The sequence below is a fragment of the Balaenoptera musculus genome, chromosome 6 (assembly GCF_009873245.2).
Source record: "Balaenoptera musculus isolate JJ_BM4_2016_0621 chromosome 6, mBalMus1.pri.v3, whole genome shotgun sequence".
NCBI classification, from domain to species: Eukaryota; Metazoa; Chordata; class Mammalia; order Artiodactyla; family Balaenopteridae; genus Balaenoptera; species Balaenoptera musculus.
Genome location: NC_045790.1, coordinates 46,820,350 through 46,840,578, shown reverse-complemented (window position 1 = coordinate 46,840,578; position 20,229 = coordinate 46,820,350). Strand labels below are relative to the sequence as shown.

The window sequence follows — 20,229 nt, the reverse complement described above, 5'->3', positions numbered from 1 at the left end:
CAGCTGTACATTTTGTTATGCTTTGACAAAAAATAAAAATCTATATTCATTCCATTAGTCATGTTCAGTTGATGCACTTGAGTATCTGGGGTGATAAGTATCATCCGCAGAAAGAAAGGATGCCTTTGTCTCCCCATTTGGGAATAGTTATACCTCATTTCTTGAATTGGCTCCAACTTCCAGAAATATGATAAACTAAAGTGGTGACAGAGGCACTATTGGTCTTGCCTGGCTTTCGGAAGGACGCCTCTAAGGTTTCAACATTAACAGTGATGTTGGTTATGGGTTTGAAAGAATCTTTTATCATGTTACGTGTCTTTCTATTCCTATTTTACTAATAATTTTAACAGAAATAGATGCTATGCCTGGGTAGTATGGGTTCTAGGTATGTTTGTTGTGAGTAAATTGGGATGGAGGGGGGTTGATTTTAGTAAGCTTTGTCGGGGGGAGAAGAAAATCCGCATCAAGATGAAACAAAAAGTATTTGTGCAGAGAAACCGACTGGCAAACCATTTCGCTTATTTTTAGTTGTCTGTTACTCCTTTTCTATCACATGCTTCTGTTCTCTTTAGTACAATCATCTTGAAAGGAATAATTTTAATTATTCAGCCTATTATTTATTCAATGAAGTCTTAGATTACCTAATTTCCGGTTGAAAACAGCAGAATGGAAACTTTTGACCTTTTCTTCTTACAATTAGTTTTCTTTAAAAAAAAACAGTAAATTTGTGAACTATTCCCTATGGGTCAGTGGCTCTCAATAGAAAACGTGCTCCCTATTCCTGACATATCTGCCACAGAAACATAAGACATAGTGAACCTCAATCCAATTAACTGCACAACTCCAGACTGAGCTGTTATTGCCTTATTCAACCTCTGGAACTATTTTTTTTTACAGATATAACTATGGGTTTAATAACAAAATCAGTTACTCCCATTGCAAAATCATGACAGACACAGCGAACTGCCTACCTAATATCCATTTATCCCTTCTTCTTTACTAGCAGAAGCTTGATTTTCTGGGAGTGGCAATACGCCCAGCTAAAATACTTGCCTCCCAGACCCACTTGCAGCACTGGGCAGACACTGCTATTTACGGCTTATTTGTCAGAAGTCACTGGCCTTTTAGGAAAATTTTCAGAAGGGTATGGACAATGGGCATGAGGCTTTGCCCTCTGCTCTTCCTGTCTGGAATGAAGATGCGATCCTGGAAGTGCAGCAGCTGTCTTCCCCTCAAGTGGATGAACGCAAGACGTGAAAGATGGCAGAGCAGGAAGGCAAGGAGTCTATGTCCTCAGTAGCACCTTTTCCACCACACTGACCATGAATCACTTACCTCCAGGCCTATTATTATATGGGGTGGCGGGGGAGGGGGGGGTGCAGGGGTGCAGAGGGAGCCTTACTTGCTTAAACCACCGGACTCAGCGTTCTATTACACGCATCAAGAGAATATCAGAAGGGGTGTTCCCAGTAATGGTTAAAGTGTGACATTCACATAAGAATTTATCAAGCTAGATCTTATTATTAACACTAAAAGATCTAAAATGAACCCTCATTTGCTTTATTAGTTAATAGTTAAAACAGAGCTTTAGATAAGTCAGCCACACACATCTATATACATAGAGAAACACGCATACACAGCTCTGTCCACAAACACAAGCCTTTCAAGGCAATCAAATACTATAATACATATTTAACATCGATTGAATTAAAAGTACTTTCCAGAGTAAATTATCTTTTTTGCTACATTGTGTAGAAACACTATAGACCGAGTGAAAATGTGTAAACTTCAGTATAGAAACAAACAGCCTCTTCAGAGAGCTCTTTCGGGATGAAAACAAATAGCCTTTCAATTTATACAATGGAAGCAAATGACAATTATTCCAGAGTGTGAATCCTCTCCTCAACTAGCTGGCCAGTAGGTAAATGACCAAGCACTCAGAACAGAGAATCCTGAATTTGGCATATCATATTCTGACTCTGCTCACTATTTGAATGGCATTGGACAGAACACAATAACCCCTGGGCCTTAGTCTCCTCATCTGTAAAATGGGGACAATGCCACCTGTTCTACCTATCATACAATGTTGTTCAGAGGATCAAATAATATACGGAACATGAAGCTTCTTTATAAACTGCAAATTGCTACACAGATGAGGGCAACATGATTATGATTACCGTGTAAACATAAATTTATCCTTAATTATCTGGGAGGTAACTATATAGCACATGAATTTTCAGACCCAGTGCTTTTCCCTCTGCCCCTCATTGACTGTTAGCCATTTCATTAGCACTAAAACAAATGAAGCAGGGAAAATGCCAGAAGCTAAAGCTCAGAAAAGACCTCCTTGAAATTAAAAAAAAAAATTATAATAAAAGTCTGCAGGAGGAAGGGAAGAAAGCAGGGAGAATAGTAGCTGAAGTAAAGTAGTTGAAACGACAAACTAAAACCACAATGTGGGGATAAAGAAGTACAGCCCTCCATTTTCCCTTGAAAATGACAGGTAACTCACCCCTTTAAGAAAATAAATTTCTGTGGACTCAATATAGTTGCTCGCTAATTACTTAGCAATAGGCAGAAGACAGAGTAATAAAAATACCCTCTAGAAAAGGCCACTTGGTTTTAAAGCAAATAAACACATTTGCCCACTAGGATATTCGGCCCCGTCATCTCACGTGCACTGTACTACCTTGTAGGTTCCGGGGCTTCAATCACAGCCCTCCCGTCTCCTCCACAACCAGCACGCCCCGCCTGCAGCCACAACAGGCAAAGAAATGAAGGGGATCTTATCAATCTCACTAAATGAGCCCTGCATTTTTATGCGAGCTTATAAGAATGCATCACGGCGGAGGCAGAGACAGCCTTAAAGTAGTAGCGGTGGCAACAGATGGGGCGTTCAGGACTATTTGCCAATGGGAACGGCATTAATGATTTGAATTATTAGAGCACGAACCTACACCCTCAATTAAGTAAAGACTTCATAAAGAAAAATAAATGTGGGTGCCTTTCCATGAATCCTGAAAAGAGTCAGAACATCAGAAACACTGCGTTAACATGCTTTATTGCAATGACACAGCCCCAAAGCCTGAAAGCACCACCCTGCTGGTCCCTGAAGGACGCCACGCTGCCTGTCTATAGGAATCCCCGCTCTGCTGATGCACCGTGGCTCTACCTTGGTGTCGTTACCCTGCATCGTATTGCAATGACGAATCCAACTCCAAAATAATAGTAATAATAAAAGACAGACTGAGTGCAGATAAGGAAAGCAGGCAAGGGCACATGGTATATTATAGGTAGTGGAAAAGGCGGAGTATGTATACTGCTTAACTCATTCTTCAGATGATGGTTGTTGTGAAAACATCTGTGATGGATTATTTCCTGCCACGTCAGCTTTGGAGGGGGTACCACGCAGGCCTGTTTTTTTTTTTTTAAAACAGGGTAAGATCCACTTGTTAAGTCTGTAGCTCCTTCCCCCAATCCTGGTTATAAAAGTCATAAAAATTATTAAAAGGCAGATGCATTGTAGTCTGATTATGCTTTTTTATATTTTTTATGTTAAAAAAACAAAACAAAACAGGATTCTTTCCACCCGAAGCAGCCTCTTTGCTGAGTGGGAAGTAATGAACAAGCTTTGCTTTAACTGCTTCTGTCTGGTGGGGAGTCGGGTCTGGGGTAAGTTAGGACTTCCTGGAGAATGGCCCCAGCTATGGATGGGGAAGCCCTGTCTACCGTGTGACGACGTGTGCCCTACCCTGGGTTAAGAGGCGTCCTGGAGAAAATCACTTTCAGCAAAACACTTCTCAGGGAGTGTTTTCCAGGTTGTTAGAACACTCTGATATACCATTTATTCCCCAACTCCCTGAAGAAAATTCTAAATGTACAATAGCTGTTACCTAAATTGCTGAACCATCCTCTAAGGAAGCCCTGGTTTTCCCTCAGAGGTTTTTTGTTTTTTGTTTTTCTCCTAAGGAGGATGCAAATCCAGACTCAGAGCTGGAACTCCAAGGGAGTTTAGAAGTGTTTAGAAGTGTTCAATCTCCCTTTCCAAATGAATGTGGAACATGTGGTTTAAAGAAGAATCAAATTATTAGTCAGTCCGAGGTACTGACATCTCTGGTTTTGACTGTGCCTACTGTACTATACTTTTACCTTATGGAAAAGGGCCTTCAGAACACAGCCTCTCTTGATCCAGCGCTTTCTGTTCATTAATCTAGATGCTGGGTGCCAGCACTGCATGTCCCCAGAATAAAACAAAGATATTAACCACCTTTTGTGAGCCAAAGAAAAGTGTCAGGCCAGATTTTTTGACAGGATGCATTTAATAAGGAAAAGACCTGGGATGGGATCCTGAGCTCACCAGAAATCCTGTCTCAGGTGCTGGGGTCTGTGTGGCTGATAATACGCAGGCTCTGTGGAATGCAGTCCACAAGATGAGCGGTGCTCAAGGTGGAGAATAACATTAGTCCTCAATAGTTCTATGTTTTACAATAGGAATTAATTAAGCAGTAAACCGTGACAGGACATGCATCATGGTATCATAATCACAAGCCTCAGCTGCATTACAAGGCAAAAGGCCAAAGACTGAGAGCTTTCAACTGGCCTGGGAATGCAATTAGGGTGAAACGCTGTGGGCCCTGGAGTGCCTTTATGCCAGGTTAAAAATTCATAGATATCACTCTCTCCCTCTAGAACACTAAAATTATCCACTTCGATGGAATTCTCCAGTAAGCCACCTTCCCTCACAAGTCTTTCAAAGGTCAAAATAAAGGACAGTGTGAAATTAGGAATGCCAATGACACCCCAAGGTAAGACCCTGCCCAAAAGCCTAGTATCCTCGACTCACTGGTTGGCTTTCCTGGTGAAGGGGTCCCAACCCTGACCAAACATCTGTCTCGCTCTCCTGCAAGACGCACTATTTGGGCCCAACTTGTGCTTTAATAGCTTTATTAGACAACTGCTCCACAGTGGTTCAGAGCTGGTGTTCGGGAAAGGATGGGAAAGTCAGCTAATAGATTTACCATCACCATTCAGGCAATTAGCCCCAAATAATTAGTAAGTGGCAGACTGAACAGTTTTCAGTTGCACAGAAGAAAGCTGAAGAAAAATGATATCAAAATACTAGAATATGTCTTAGGGTAAGCCACTCAAATCCTGCTCCCCGACCCATTACGCACTTAGATAGAAATGCAACAAACGCAACTTATCGGCAATTAAGAATTATAGGTCTACAGTCTTTTGTTCAAATCTGAAACTCTAGAAGGGTTAAAAAGCTTATCAGACCAATCAGGGAACTTGGAAAGTTTGAGAGTGTGTATTTATAGATTTATGCAAAAATGTACACAAAATATAAATGTGACCATCAGCATTAAACATTAAAAAAAAAAGTAACCCACACACAGCTGGGGTAGATTAAGTACTAACTTCAAGTCATTTGAAAGTAGTAAAAAAAAAAAAAAAAAAAAAAAAAAATTCAAGCAGCAAAAAAAGCTACAAACCCACCCTGGAATTTAGAACCCAACCTTCTCTTTGGGTGTTAAAGAAAAATTATTTTATCAATAGCCACTGTTAATGCAATGGACGCATGTGCTGTAACTGTATGAAAACTAAAAACCATCCTTCTTATCTTCTCAAAACATCAAATTGTACTAATAGAAGTTTCCCCACTCTACAAGTCTTCTACAGTTGAGTTCATAATAATAGAATGTATGTTATACAAGATAAGACAAATGAGGAAAATATTTATTTTCCTTAGAATAGCATTGGCAAAGGTTACTAAATTGAATCACAAATGTTTACAGCACTTGACTGCAATTCTTATCACTGTTTTCCCATGAAACCAGAAGCCTGGCCCCAAAGGTTTCTGCATTCCTACCTTCCCCTCCCTCAGCCCACATGACAGCATCAGACGGCTGAGGGATCAGTATATTCCAGCATCATCACCTCCCCATGTGCCCAGTTTTCGTTGTACCGTGGAAGCCCCAAAGCAGACTTCTGGGCAGCCTCAGAAATGAACCCCCCCCCACCTACTTTGCAGGTGGCACTGGGCCAGTTCTGAGAGTGTGGGGCTTTCAGAAGGCCACCTGGCGTGGCCTCCAGGTGCTATCACACTAGCCCAGGACAAACTAGGCCTTGACGTTTCTGGAAAGGGGTGTGTTAAAAAGCATTTCTCACCTGCTGCAGAATGTGTCTTTCCCTCAGTGTCATCAACCTTCTGTGAAGCTCTACCAGTTCATCTAGGTATGCCTGAAAGAGAACGGCATCACCCCAAAGAACAAGCACTTTAAGGAAGTAGTTCAAAAATAAAAGAATAAACAAATAAGAACATACAAGCAGTGGTCAGAGGTTCCACATTCTACCCTCTACCCCAGGCTGTGTGGGTGCACTGCCCAAGGCCTTTGCAGACCAAATCTCTCTTGGCCAACTATTAACTTTTCAAGCCAGCTTTTTATTGATAAAAAGGGCAATTCTTGCACTTCTTTGCTCTCAACAAGGTTCAAGTGAGCAGGTTCACCCTCTCCCAACAACGCCTCTACAGAGAGAAGGGGAACTCAATGAAAAATTGTGAGTTTAAGTGTATTACCACAGTCTATACTCTTTTTTTTTTTTTTAACTATTCTTCCATCTTAGAAGCATTTTAACTAAGAGAAAAAAGCCCAAGTTTGACTATGGAAGTACTGATGCACATTACCAATTATGTCAGGGCAAACTGAAAAGAAAAAAGCCCTCCTGGTCCCTCCTGGTCATATCTGACATTGCTAGTGAACGGCAAGAAACAGGACAGAAGAATGTCTTATGAAAAACAGAGGTCACTATCCAAATTAGCATCTGCTTTGTCAAGAGCTCCCCTGGAAAGGCAGAGGTGCACCTCCATATGCTCAGACTCATGGTCTTTGTTAGCATAAATGCCTGGATGTTCCGAGTGCCATTTGCAATGAAGGCAGAAGAAAGGTCTGTGAAGCATTAGCCAGGCCCGCCCCTGCAAAGCACGTGAGGACCCTGCCCACAACGAGACACAAACCCCCAAGAGCCCTTGAAGTCAGATTTTGGATGCGTGACTGCACACTTGGGGAAAACACACTGCACTGGGATCGGATGTCCTGCTCACTTAAGTCTGAGATTCCTTAACCCTCCACCTGCACCACAATTCTCTCACTTCCCAATTCAATGTGCCTGAAATCCCTTGGCAATCATGGATAGCATAAGGCCAAGCTTAACACTGGAGATATAAACAAGACTTGGAAAATAAACTACAAAGCATTGGGAAGAAATGCTTGTCATTTGGAGGTTTCAGGCATTTCTGATGAAGAAAACGAAAGGAGAACCAGCAAGGATGATCAAGGGAAACACAAAGAAACAGAAGAGGGTCAGTGCTGGAGCACTCACAGTAATGGACTGGACACCTACCTTGTCACATTCACCATTCTTTATTTGCTTATCTGATTTGCTTTGCTTTATTGGACTTTTCACTTCAAGAATCTAGGGATCAAAGAGAACATAGTTAAATTTGATTTCTAGCACTTCTTAGCTAACCAGCCACCTAAATGAAGGGACTTAAGAATGAAATGTCACAGTGCTTTGTGACCACCTAGAGGGGTGGGATAGGGAGGGTGGGAGCGAGACGTAAGAGGGAGGGGATATGGGGATATATGTATATGTATAGCTGATTCACTTCGTTCTAAAGCAGAAACTAACACACCATTGTAAAGCAATTATATTCCAATAAAGATGTTAAAAAAAGAATGAAATGTCATATAATAACATCACTTTCCAAAGAGCATTTCTCCTCCATACATTTTCTTTCTTCTCCTCTAATCTTAACTTTCTCTGGGAAAATAAATTACGTATATCTGAAATGCTGAGTCAGGGCAACAGAACTTAAAAAAAAAAAGGTGAAGATAAGGAAATTGATCTAAGCTTCCAAGGCTGCTTCTCTTTTGTGACAACACTCTCAAACATATGTACAGCAGCTGAGTTGTAGCGGACTACAGTCCCCTCTGGCAAGAATATTTTCCTTATTCATTCTGTTGTTTCAGCATGACTACCAGCGCTCGGTACACTAAGGATGATAAGACAAACACTCAAATACCCTTTTTAGCACCTGACTTTCAGATTCTAAAAAGTACTCACTCGTATCCACTAAACTGAGGCAGCTTTGGAAATGAAGGTAGCCATTGGTTACACTGGTTGCTCCCAACTTGGGATCCTCCCACTCAAGAAATAAAGAGCTAGGACTATTTTCTGTATTTCAAGAAATGATGTGTTTACCCATGATAAATATCAAGTGCCTTTCCTTTTATCTGACCCAATGGTAGCTTAGGTTACGAAGAGCAGTTTTGCATACTGTTCAGACTGTTGGGAGCTACGTTTCTAATTAATAAAAAGGAGAAACAAATTATTACTTAATAAATACAGTTGATTTATTAGAATTTTCAAAATTGAGAATTATGAGGGAAATATTTTTAAATGGCCCTTGCTTAAAATGGTTGAGAACCACTGAAATTATTGATGAGTGTTTACAAATGTATATAAACATAAAAAGCAAAGTAATTTGTCTTTTTCATTATATCCTCATTACCAAGTGAGTTATTATAACCTGAAGCTAATATTAAGGAAGAAAATGCAAAATAAAGGAGATATTTAAGAAGTCTCACATTCCTACTGCTCTTCTTTTCATCCATTTGTGCTTTAACAACACACACACACACACACACACACACACACACACCACTCTCCAGTTCTGTTCAAAGGTCTACCATCTTCCAAAACACAAAGAAGATTTTTAAAATGAGTCCACATTTATTTTGTAATTTAATTTGTAGAAAGAGCATTGATTGGGCTCAGAAACCCAAGTTCAGGTACCAGTCCCATCATTCATCATTTTTGAACCTCAAAAAATGAGATAAAATGAGAGAGATGAACAAGATAACATCCAGGTTCCCATTCAGCTATAAAATTTTCTACTACTAATAAACATTTTACCTATTGAGGATGACATTCTAGAAAAGACCAAATACTTCTCTAAAGGTACATATTCCTTTGAATTTAGGAAAATGTGTAAGTAAGAAGTGAGCTCCTAACAGAATCTTGCCTGAGAATAGCCTTTATTTCCTCATTTTTAACATTAAGATAACCAGAAGACCAATGTGACCAGGCTAACTTCAAATACAATACTTCTGGCAACACAAGGAAATTACTTAATCGCAGAGGCAAAGCAATAGTTTTTAACATGCTTCACTGTAAAGGAAACCAAACACCCCACTACATTCAGAATTTCCTTCTCTATTGTTGAAAATGAGACCTCAAGGGAACACCGGCGCTGAGACCTAGGAGTAAGTAGGTCAGTAGATGGCACTCCTCACCAACTCAGATCTGGGGCTGGGCCCAAGCAGAGCAGATCTGCTGCGATTTCAGGCAAGAGGGAAAAACAGTGGCTGCCTGCCTTGTGCATTAGAAAACGGAATTTTGTTCCCATCATATCCCACCCCAGAATGCCCCCCTCCATTCCAGGCCCCAAGTCATTGCCCTCTGGGGGCCAAGTGACTGAGAACTCTCTATTTGCCATATAGAGCTGTTAACTAGGTTGGGAGAGTTCCACCACCTTCTCTTCAAAGCAGAAAATAGACAGAACATTCAGGGCGCTGAAGTCCCACCCTACACATTCCGTGAGTGCTACAGCACAGAAGGCCCAAATACATTGAAATCCTAGTTTCTTTCTTCTGAAGCTGCAGTGGCAGGAACAAAAGCCCCGGGTGTCAGTGATCCGCCTCGAGTTACTGAGTGGCTGCCCAGAGAGGGCTCAGTTAATCTTCCTGCTTTGATCTCTCCCTGCTCCAAAATAAACAGCTTTGTCAAAACCTCATTCTGAGAGCCGAGCCATGCTGAAGACAATTGTTTTATTTATGATCATTTCTTTTTTTTTTTTTTTTTTTTTCATTTCTTATCTTTAAGGAAACGACTCCAGAATAGAAAAGTACGGCACCTTGTCTTCCACGGGCTGATTTCAAACCAGTTTAACTGGATAGACTCTTTTATTTCATTCAACATGGCTTGCAGGCTGATAGGTGATTTATGATATTCTGAATAGTAACTCAGGTCCCATGGATCGCTTCCTTCCTTTAAGGCCCCCTCACCTCCCTCCCTTCTACACTTTCAGCCAAAAAGGATCTGGAATTTTGATTTTGTTTGAAATTCACATAACAAGGTTTGAAGTAAAAAAAAAAAAAAAAAAAAACAACTTTGGTTAAAATGGCACAGCACTATTATTCCCTATTAAGCTGTATGGGAAGAAAAAGCCACCCAGACTGCTGAGATGCACCATTTATGCACGTGGTAGTCTCTGAAAATAGAACTGTGATGAGTTGCACTTCTCTCCTTAATCTGAGGATATGGCTTGAGAATCAAAATTTCAAGATTATTATTTTTCTGTATTCCTTTGTGAGGACTGACAACTCAATTATTCAGCAGATGGGTTCTCTACTGATGGGTCTTTCATGTTAATGATCACTAGTAGCTCCTAACAATACTCAGGTTAATTACTTGCTTTGTTGACATGTGGCTCACTCTCTGCTCACTTTTTTCCAAGAGTTAGAAAATGTTTGACTCAATTAGCACTTTCTCTCTTCCCTAGTCCCTAGAAGATTGAGAAAAGGTAAGGAAAACACAGCTTTGTCTGATAATTTACAGAAACTTGAGAGACCATTATCAACCTACAGACAGAGAACAGCCAAGGGATATGGAAGAAGAAAACTCAAGAGTCTTCTCATGTCAGAGTTTGACCTTCCCAGTATGTTTTCATCTATTTTATGTGAAATTTCAGATCATCATCATCATCACTATCTCACACACACACACACACACACACACACACACACACACACACGACTAAAAAGCACACTCCAGTCCTAAGACATAGGTCCAAAGAGGAAAGCACCCTGTGGTACATTTATTTCCTACCCTAAACTAGTTAAAAGTCAAAGCATATGGACCTCCTTATTATGCTTATAGGTGTATGGAGAAAATGACATATAACTGAGTACTCCTGACAGATTGATGATTCACATGTGTGAAGCTACATCTGTCAAATAAACATATGCCAAGGAACTAGTGGTATGCTATTTAATTGGATGAAGTAATTTTTACCCTTTCTAGATAGATGATACCCTTTGTTTTTGTTTTCATTCTGCTAGACAGGTTAATAAAAAAAAGTCTGACAAAGACTCTAAACCTTTCCCTGAAACCAGGGCCAGCTCAAGACTGCCCGTCAGGAAGGGATTAGGGGCAGTTCCGTCTTCAGGGCAAGGTGGGGGCTTGTTGGAGCTGCATTTATTTAGCAAGCACAGTCTTAACTCTGACTGGAAAATATGCTGAAGGAGACTACTGTGGGGTACAAAAGCACACCCTAACGCTCTTCACTCCTGGCACTGCCACTGCCCAGGAAGTACCCTAATTTTAACATACCACCCACTGGAAGCAGAAATTAGGCCTATATAGGTTTAAACTGGATATAAAAATATATTCGAGGTCTGAATGCTATTCTTTTGCTGGCTCGTACTGAAGCACACACTTATAAATATAAGAAACCCAAGTAATCTAGTTAGCCAGCCCAGGGCTCTTCTCAACTGAGTGGCAGTAACGGTTATGCCCATTGTCCTTACTTTCCCCCGAAACGCCTGACTTGGAGCCACACTGGAGGTGAAAGCTGGCTGGGCCATGGGCATGGCTGGCACTGGAGGTGGGGAAACACATGGACTTCGGGGAGTTAGGATAAGGAAGAAGAATGCACACCTCCTTGAATGGCCAGTCTGTAATGGATGATGAGGTTGGGCCTGCAGTCACAGAGAAATTGCAGTTGAACTGTAACTGGTGAGGTAAAGAACACTGATATTATTTCTACTTAATAATGGAGGCTTTAAGTTGTAGATAAAACTTTATAAATGAGGAATTTTAAATTTTGAGAGATTTTTGCTTATGCTTTACACAAAATTTAAAATGAAAAAGGCTTCAGCTATAAAATCAGTTTCCCCATCAAACAGAGATCACAAATTCAAGGGCAAGTCTATTTAAAATCACAGGTAGGACACCTGTGAAACAGAATAATTTTACAAAACCACATTTCCTTTATTTTCAAGTTAACATTCATACAGTAACTTGAATTAAGCAATTACTGTAGAGGTCATGTGGAATCTGTCTAAACAAAGAAATAAGAATAACACGGTAATAGAGTATCAATTCAACACATAATGACGGTTTTACAATACTTGAAAATAGTTTATTTTAGCAAGTATTTAAAATAATCATTTGTTTAACAAAAGCTCTTCATCACAGCTTTCGAAGTTCTGCCTAGACCTTATCCAAATAACTATATTCTGAGTTGATCATCAAATTCATAAGCTTTCCTTTACCTTGATTTATAACAGCAATGATAATGACCACTGTTTACTGTGTATTTTATAAACTATTCCTTACAATCCCAAGTGATAATCCTTTTTCCTGGATGAGCACACAGAGGCAGGGCACCTATAATAATAACCATCTATCATCAACTGTTTGCCAAGAAGGTATGAACAATGCCTCATGCCCTTTACATATATTTTTTGTCATCCTCCCAGTAACCAGCAAGGTAGATATTAATATCCCCATTTACAAATGAGGAAACTGAGGATAAGTTAAAAGTTATTTTCCCACCAATAAATTACTGTAAATTAGTAAAACAAAGAACCAGGCTTTATATTAGCTCCAAAAGTCATATTCTTTCTTATTCACTTAACAGCATACTTACAACTGAGGGGGAAAATATACAGAAATCAGGAGTAAATGGGCAACACTTTTTGTCACCATCCAGTCCTGCATCTAATTAATTAACCCATCCAATGGAACATACTTTTCATGACAACAGAAGTTCTTTTACCCTAACTATGTGTTTATTCCTAAGGCTGTAGATTCCCACTTATTTGCTATCAAGGGGGACTTTGTTTAAAACTCAAGGGGTGAAAAGTGTTGCATGCTTAGTAAAAATGATCAACCTCTAGTTCTGCAGAATCTTGAGAAGTGCAAACCCAGCAACTTACCTGGTTGTTGTTGGTTTTTAATAAGGGTGGTGGTGGTTCGTGATGTAGGGGTGAGGAAGCAGAACTGCTTTCACTATCGCTGCCATCACTTAAGCTAACTCTGAAAAGAAACAGAGAAGTCATATGCCTCATTACAGACAGTTCCTGAAATATCCAAAGAATTAAGGGCAGAGAGTAAGGAATCCAAACACTAGTCACTGTGAACTTGTCTTAACTCATATAACCACTACCATGTATTGGTGTTTTACTTTGTATCTGGAATAGGGTTAAGTGTTTTACCCACTACTTCTCATTTACTAATCCCCATTTCACAGATGAGGAAACTGAGACCTAGAAAGACTAGGTCACTTACCTAGCGTCACAGAGGTAAGAGTGGAGGTTCTAGGATTCAAACCCAAGCAATGGGACCTGAAGCTGGTGCCCAGCCAGTATATCTTACTGGCTTCATTTATTCATTCATCTCCCTGTTCCAGCTCCATCCACCTACTATCATAAGCAGGTCACCCAAGCTTGCAGGTTAGCAAAATTAGACAGTTCACAGGTTACTACCTTTTTCTCCTTTCCCCCAGCCTATTTGCTACAGGTGAAATTTTTACAAATATGGCTAAAATACAGGCTGCAGGAGTGGAAATAACTGCTAAGAAGAATGCGGACCACAGCCCTGCAGGACTGACAGCTCAGGGTGACATCTGAAGATGGGATGTGTGAAGCCCAATATGATAGACCCATCACCAATCATTTCCATAGTGTAATGATGCAAAGCTGACCCTAGTTCTGATACAACAATTCATTGGAAATACACCACAGCAACATGAAGAGACAGTGTGTTTGGGATAACTGCTTTAGAAAAATACAATATCTTTCAACAATGAAAGATAATAAAAATATCACCTCCTCCCCAATTTTTTCCCTTTCAGAACAAAACGGAATTTTCTTTTAGCCAGAATAGGAGATATTTCTTTATTCTGCTCTGTTGAATGTATGCCCTCTTTTAGAAATGTCCTTCAGTGTTTGCTCCCTCTCCTTGGTTATACAGTAACCCAATATAATATTCTTCTCAGAAACAGAAGATGCTTCAGAAATCAGGATAGTTTTTCTTTTGCTCTAAATAGGCAATCACATGCCAGCTCCATAATATATTCAGAGAGACAAGATACAAGACAGGAAATGAAAAGGATACACTGGGACATCCTTTTAGCAAAAACTGATGGAACTTGTTTTTCTTAACTAAATTGCATTAATGAAGTGTTCAGTTGAAGCACTGCTTTAAAATGCTTCTTGACTGAAGTGGCTGAGTATTTAAACTGATTAAACAGTTGAGACTTCACAAGTGCAATGAAGATCAAATGTTATGCTGGCGGGGACTGTGCTACAGCACATGTCAGGAGGGGAGAAAAGCCTTTCCAACAACTGTGCATCACATCGGCCAACTCACAAACGTGTACCATCTGACCCGTATTGATTCAGGGGACGGGGCAGGAAGGGGGCAGGCCACAGCTCATCACAGAATATCGAGATCTTCTATGTAACAATAACTTGGGAAAGTGTCTAAATAAATGTCTAAGCGTCATGCATTTTTCACCAGCTACATGTAAGAGCAGCCAGTGGTCAGGATGTTGGTTGTTATAAAGATGCTCCTCACCTACAAGTTTCAGTCCATTTTTAGGTTTTTTTTGCCCTATCAGTTTCCTTCTTGTCAGATTAAAGACTTCTAAAGGGAAACATTATAAGGCCAAAGCCGTAAGGTTCCTCATTTTCTCCTATTTAAAAGGAATACAGATGGGTGAGTTTGGGAGACAAGGCGGAGAAAGAGATATTGAGTACGGCCATAAGGAAGAATCGCTGAGAGACTGGATAGGGCATATACTCTAAGGAGCCTCTTCTCAAAGGACACGAAGGAATTACCAATTAGCAAACATATGGTCTGTCCAGTATGGGTTAAGATCGCATTCTTTATAGGAATTTTAGGGTAATAGATAATGGGAAAAAATTTAACGCAATATATTATAAATGTAATTTTTAAGTTCAAATAGATTCATACTTTTTCTACTCAAAACCCATTAAAGTAAGCATGCCCATTTGTTTTTCTCATGATAAAGAAATAAAATCATCAAGGCAATTTCAAGTTGACTATTAATTATAAGTGACATGAATTACCATCTTATAATGTAGAATTATGTCTCACCGCATTAAAGCTACTTAAGGAACCTAACTGTCAGCACACTTAAAAGGAATTTATTTTCTGGAAAACACACAGGTGATCCTGGTTTTAATTAGGTCACACACATAATTCATTGAAGCCAATTATGCATTTCTAACTACAAACAGCAAACACATTTCCTCAGATTCTGAGCTACCTACAGCAATGGATCTACACAAATTCTTCAAATGAAAGCAAAGTTAATTTCAGCAGCCAGTCCTGTCACCTTGGCATTTACTTTGAAGAGCAAAGACTTCTACTAGGACTTCTTTCCTATAAAATTTATGGAGGAAAAGCCTCTCCTTTCTGAGAAAAAAGAATAAATAGTTCCCTGGAGAAGTTGCGTAAGCATGCCAAGGTGCTGCAACTTAAAAAACGAATGTGACCACTTACTGCTATTGTTTTTGGCGTTTCACACTTTTGCATGTGACCATTACTGCCATTGTTTTTGGTGTTTCACACTTTGGCTGTGGTTATACTATTAGGCGGAGTGAAAAGGTGTGATTCCATTACAGGGAACCTCATTCCTTCCAAGACACTCACCTGCGACTTCGGCTGCCTCCTCTATTTACAGGTCTCTCCATTTCGGAGTCATTGTCATTATCCTCTGCCTCATCTGATTCCTCCTCATTGTCATCGGAATGCAGATCTTTCATTATAGACCTTAAAGGACCTGAGTAATGACCACGAACCACAGGCAATCAAACACACTTAGCCACATCAGACACAGAGGAATGCTCACCAGCACAGAGCACTGGTTAAAAATTACCACTATCATATATATTTATACAATTTACATGACAAATTTGGTAGTTTCTGGAATGCAACCTCTGCCAAAACACTATTGCTTTCATAACAGATGCCCGAAAATGTTCTTTAGAAAATCTCTATTTCCTAGGGATTTTTTTCTATGCATTTTTCTTCCCTAAGAAAAATCACACCTAAAAAGAAAGATCTGTTAGTAAATTGAATGTTTTGTTAGGTTAATCCGTGTATTGAAAAGTTGAGACTAATAAATCACCATGGTTGTAACTTGTTCTTAGCAATGCAGCCTTTGTGTGGTAGTTTTTGATCTATTAAGGTTTAGCTGTTCCTTTTATTTCAAGGTCAATTTCAGGTCAAGCAAGCATTTCAGTCAAGTTCAGATTATAAAGTATTTCAATTCCATGGTATAATGTCCTATCTCTGATTTTATATTGATCTTGGACACAAGGTCTTGTTGCAACAATTTTGTGTAGCCAATTTTATTTTACTTTTTAAGAAATTCCTGGCAAAATACTGGCATGTATTTACATAAATAAGACCATGTAATAAATCAGGTGCCCAGAATATTCAAAAGAGTGTCCAGTATTAGATGGGAGAGAAAAATCAATTCAGATTATTCTAGAATTGAAAAAAAAAAAAAACAGAAAAAAATGCATAGCGTGGCTTATTTTCACCATACTACTCTAAATGTGATGAAAACAAAATAGATATTTCTAATCTTAACAGAAGAGATTGTAAAGGCAATCAAGAAAGTGAGAGAGGCACTTTCATTCTGGATTAGCCAATTCCTAAAGTCTAATCTGTGATAGGACTATCTGAGCTATCATTAACTCACTTCTAAAATAAGTATTGACTCTCTGTAATCTCACATTCTGCAAAACCCAAATTTCTCTGCTTTTATAATGGGCCTTTATCTTTGGAAGTCAGTGGAACAAAAACTCTGAACACCCAAAATGAACAGTGTCTTATTTTTTCCTGGAAGCTTAGCCTTAGCCTGAACACACACAACAATTTAATCCTTTTCAAAACATACAAGGCCATCAGGAATGCAACGTGGTCAATGAAAAAGGCAATGTGTGACATGATGCTCAGAAACAAATTATTTCTTGACACTATCTCACTTTTCATGTTAAAAAAAACCAACCAAACAAACAGAAAAAAGGAGCCCACATTTGAAGAGTTTCCACACATGAAAAAGTGGAACATATATTTAATGTTCCAGTTTAAATTTTTTTATTAAATTTCTTTATTTTGAGTTGAGTAGAAGAAAATATATTTTAAAGACAGCAAATTAACACTCACCACAGAAAAAGGTCTACTAATCTGTAGAAAAATAATAAAATGAAAGATGTCCAGGAGGGAGACTAAAAACCTATTTCTCTCTGTCAAAGTCTCTCAAGTCCAGCTTCTGCTATTGTATTTCCTTTGGGAACTCCCTGGAATGGGCCGTGTCTATAATCCCTTTGTAAAATGGGACTCTGATGGCAAGGACTGGAAAAAGGGCGATTTCTAAAGGTCAGCCTCATACAACAGAACAATACTCAACTGCATTCCTACGGGAAATAAATACAACTGCATAAAAGCCAAGTTATCATTCAAATAATAAAACAGTAGAAAATAGGCCATAAATCAACTCATTAAGATGTTATATGAGAAAAATGTCTCCTAGTTGGCCCAGGAGATGTGGATACCTTGTTGCCTGGTCTGGGACGGTGTGGAGCTGGAGCTGGAGCTGGAGCTGGCAGGACTGGGTTGTTCAGACTTGAAAGAAGAAAAAGTTATCATCAATAAATGTACAGGACACTACACGTCTAAAATTAAAACCACTCTTGTTGCTCAAACATATTCTACCCCACAGAAACAGTCTGACACTGTGTAAGAAAAATGGCTATAAATTGCCTTATGTCAAAAACACTAACACAGGAGAGTCAGTGTCCTTTTCATTTTGCCCATCATATTTTTATTAGGTGCAGAAACAAGTATAAAAACTCAGGGATAAAGAGGGAAACACCTGGGTGTTATAGGAGGCAAGAACCTGGCTTTGATTCCACTCCTATGTTTACTGCTATCCGGATCTCTTTCTGAAAGATACCTTGATTACCCTTTCTGCAATGTTTGATTGACTCAACTGGTTAAAACATAGTGGTAATGAGGCCAAGGTCATTAGTTCAATCACATTATGAGCCAGTTAATTTCACTCTGGTCCAAGGCCATGACCCAACTCTAACCCCATTCATCCAGTTCACAAATAGGAGACCTGGCCAAGTCCCACAAATGAGTCAGGGGAAAATGTTCCCACTACTTAAAAAAACAAAAAACAAAAATAAAAAAAACACCCTTTAATTCCACAGCACATTGATGCAGGGAAAGAGCATCATATACACACCCCACTCTCTTACTCTCAATGCATTCCCTTCACCCTTCAGTACCCAGAATAAATTTCCACATCCTCCTTGACCTATCAACTCAGAGTTCTCGTCCTTCCCCAAACCCACTGAAAATATGGATAATCTGTTTGCTTTGAAGATATGCAGCAGTATCATTCTACCTCCGATGTGTATGTCTTTTCTTTCTAGCAGCCTGCGAGCACTTGAAAAAGCAAGGATTGGGGCATTTGTCTTGTGCTGCTTGTTATTCCCTTGTACTCAGCAACATGCATTGCATACAGCAGGCGCTCTCTTATCTGTGACTGGCGGCACATTAGGCCCTCTGGTCCACCATCTGCCAGTTTTTATGAGACTATAGTAGGTAAAGATGGGAAGAGAAAACACATGGACAGAACTGTGCAGAGAAATTGATCATGCCATCCACACACTTGAATCTTACATATTTAAGGCCCAATTTAGTTTAAAATAACTTAATGTTGATAAATTTGGTTGAAAGAGTGGACCATTTCTATTCCATTTCTAATGTGCTCATAGTTTCAACTACATACTCATGTTTTGTTTTTCTTAATTAATTAATTTATTTCTGGCTGCGTTGGGTCTTCATTGCTGTGCCCGGGCTTTCTCTAGTTGCAGCCAGTGGGGGTTACTCTTTGTTGCAGTGCACGGGCTTCTCATTGCGGTGGCTTCTCTTGTTGTGGAGCATGGGCTCTAGGTGCATGGGCTTCAGTAGTTGTGGCACATGGGCTCAGTAGTTGTGGCTCACGGGCTCTAGAGCGCAGGCTCAGTAGTTGTGATGCACGGGCTTAGTTGCTCCGTGGAATGTGGGATCTTCCTGGACCAGGGCTCGAACCCATGTCCCCTGCATTGGCAGGCGGATTCTTAACCACTGCGCCACCAGGAAAGTCCCCATACTCACATTATCTGAGAAACATCTGAGGTCTTCTCATGGACAGGAAACATCTTTCTACTTTGCTCAGTGGGTGACTACGTTTATCACGGCCACGTGGAGGACAAACAAACAGCACAATCAGAAGCCACTCCATGAGGATGAGAATCTCAGTTCAGCTCGTATTACAGTTTCTCACCCCTGGTTTTTTCATCTCCCCTCTCAGCACTGAACCCACTACTCCCCCCTCTCCAAGCAACACCAAGCTCCACAGACTCAGACACAAGGAAGCACTTTCAGGCATTCCTAATGCACACTTCACATCCCCAGGCTGGATGGGAAAACAGGTGTCAGTAATCTACCACTCACCCTGCAGGAAAAGAGCCAGACGGGATCTCTAATGAGCAGCAGGCGGCCCCCCAACCCATCACCACTGCAAGATTGCCTTGAGATTTGCAGTACAATGTCCTACACACTGCTGTTTGCGGCCCACAAAGGAGAGCTGGTGGACAAGGACAGAGGCCTGTGGGAGGTACCCTTCATTTCTGTCAAGTGGCTTTTCCACTGTCCAGTCACTATGGTGAGTCACACAACTGAAAGGGCACGCAGTCAGCAGCGACGTGCAATGCCCAGCTGCAAAACATTTCTCCCGTGGTCCACAGAGCACTCCCTTTTCCTCTCGAAGTTGCTCTTTTCAGCCATGAAAAGTGTCTGCAAATGGTATTATTTTGATAGCTCTGGAAACCATTTGGGAGCCAAAAAAAGAGGTTTCCTTATAGCGAGCGGAGAGAGCTCTAACCCCCATCCTGCCTGGTCAGTACGCGTCGCACTGGACTTAAAGGAGCTGTTCTGCCAGAGCTATTTGCTGAGAGTGACATTAATTAGGATCAAGAGGACGGTGGCCATCTCTCCAACTACCCCATG

General features: G+C 40.2%; 1 protein-coding gene across 4 annotated transcripts in view; it reads right to left on the bottom strand.

Annotated features, from left to right (window-relative positions):
• MLLT3 (MLLT3 super elongation complex subunit) overlaps window positions 1-20,229 on the bottom strand; it is a 251,615-nt gene that overhangs the window by 952 nt on the left and 230,434 nt on the right. For 2 of the 4 annotated variants that reach the window (XM_036856557.1, XM_036856558.1), the window contains exons 6-11: window positions 17,724-17,793; window positions 15,811-15,940; window positions 13,068-13,167; window positions 11,785-11,859; window positions 7,405-7,476; window positions 6,172-6,243 (exon numbers count right to left, since the gene is read on the bottom strand). In XM_036856557.1, coding sequence (XP_036712452.1) covers window positions 6,172-6,243; window positions 7,405-7,476; window positions 11,785-11,859; window positions 13,068-13,167; window positions 15,811-15,940; window positions 17,724-17,793 — 519 coding nt within the window. The remainder of the gene's footprint in view (window positions 1-6,171; window positions 6,244-7,404; window positions 7,477-11,784; window positions 11,860-13,067; window positions 13,168-15,810; window positions 15,941-17,723; window positions 17,794-20,229) is intronic. The other 2 variants (XM_036856559.1, XM_036856560.1) reach the window with 1 other exon arrangement.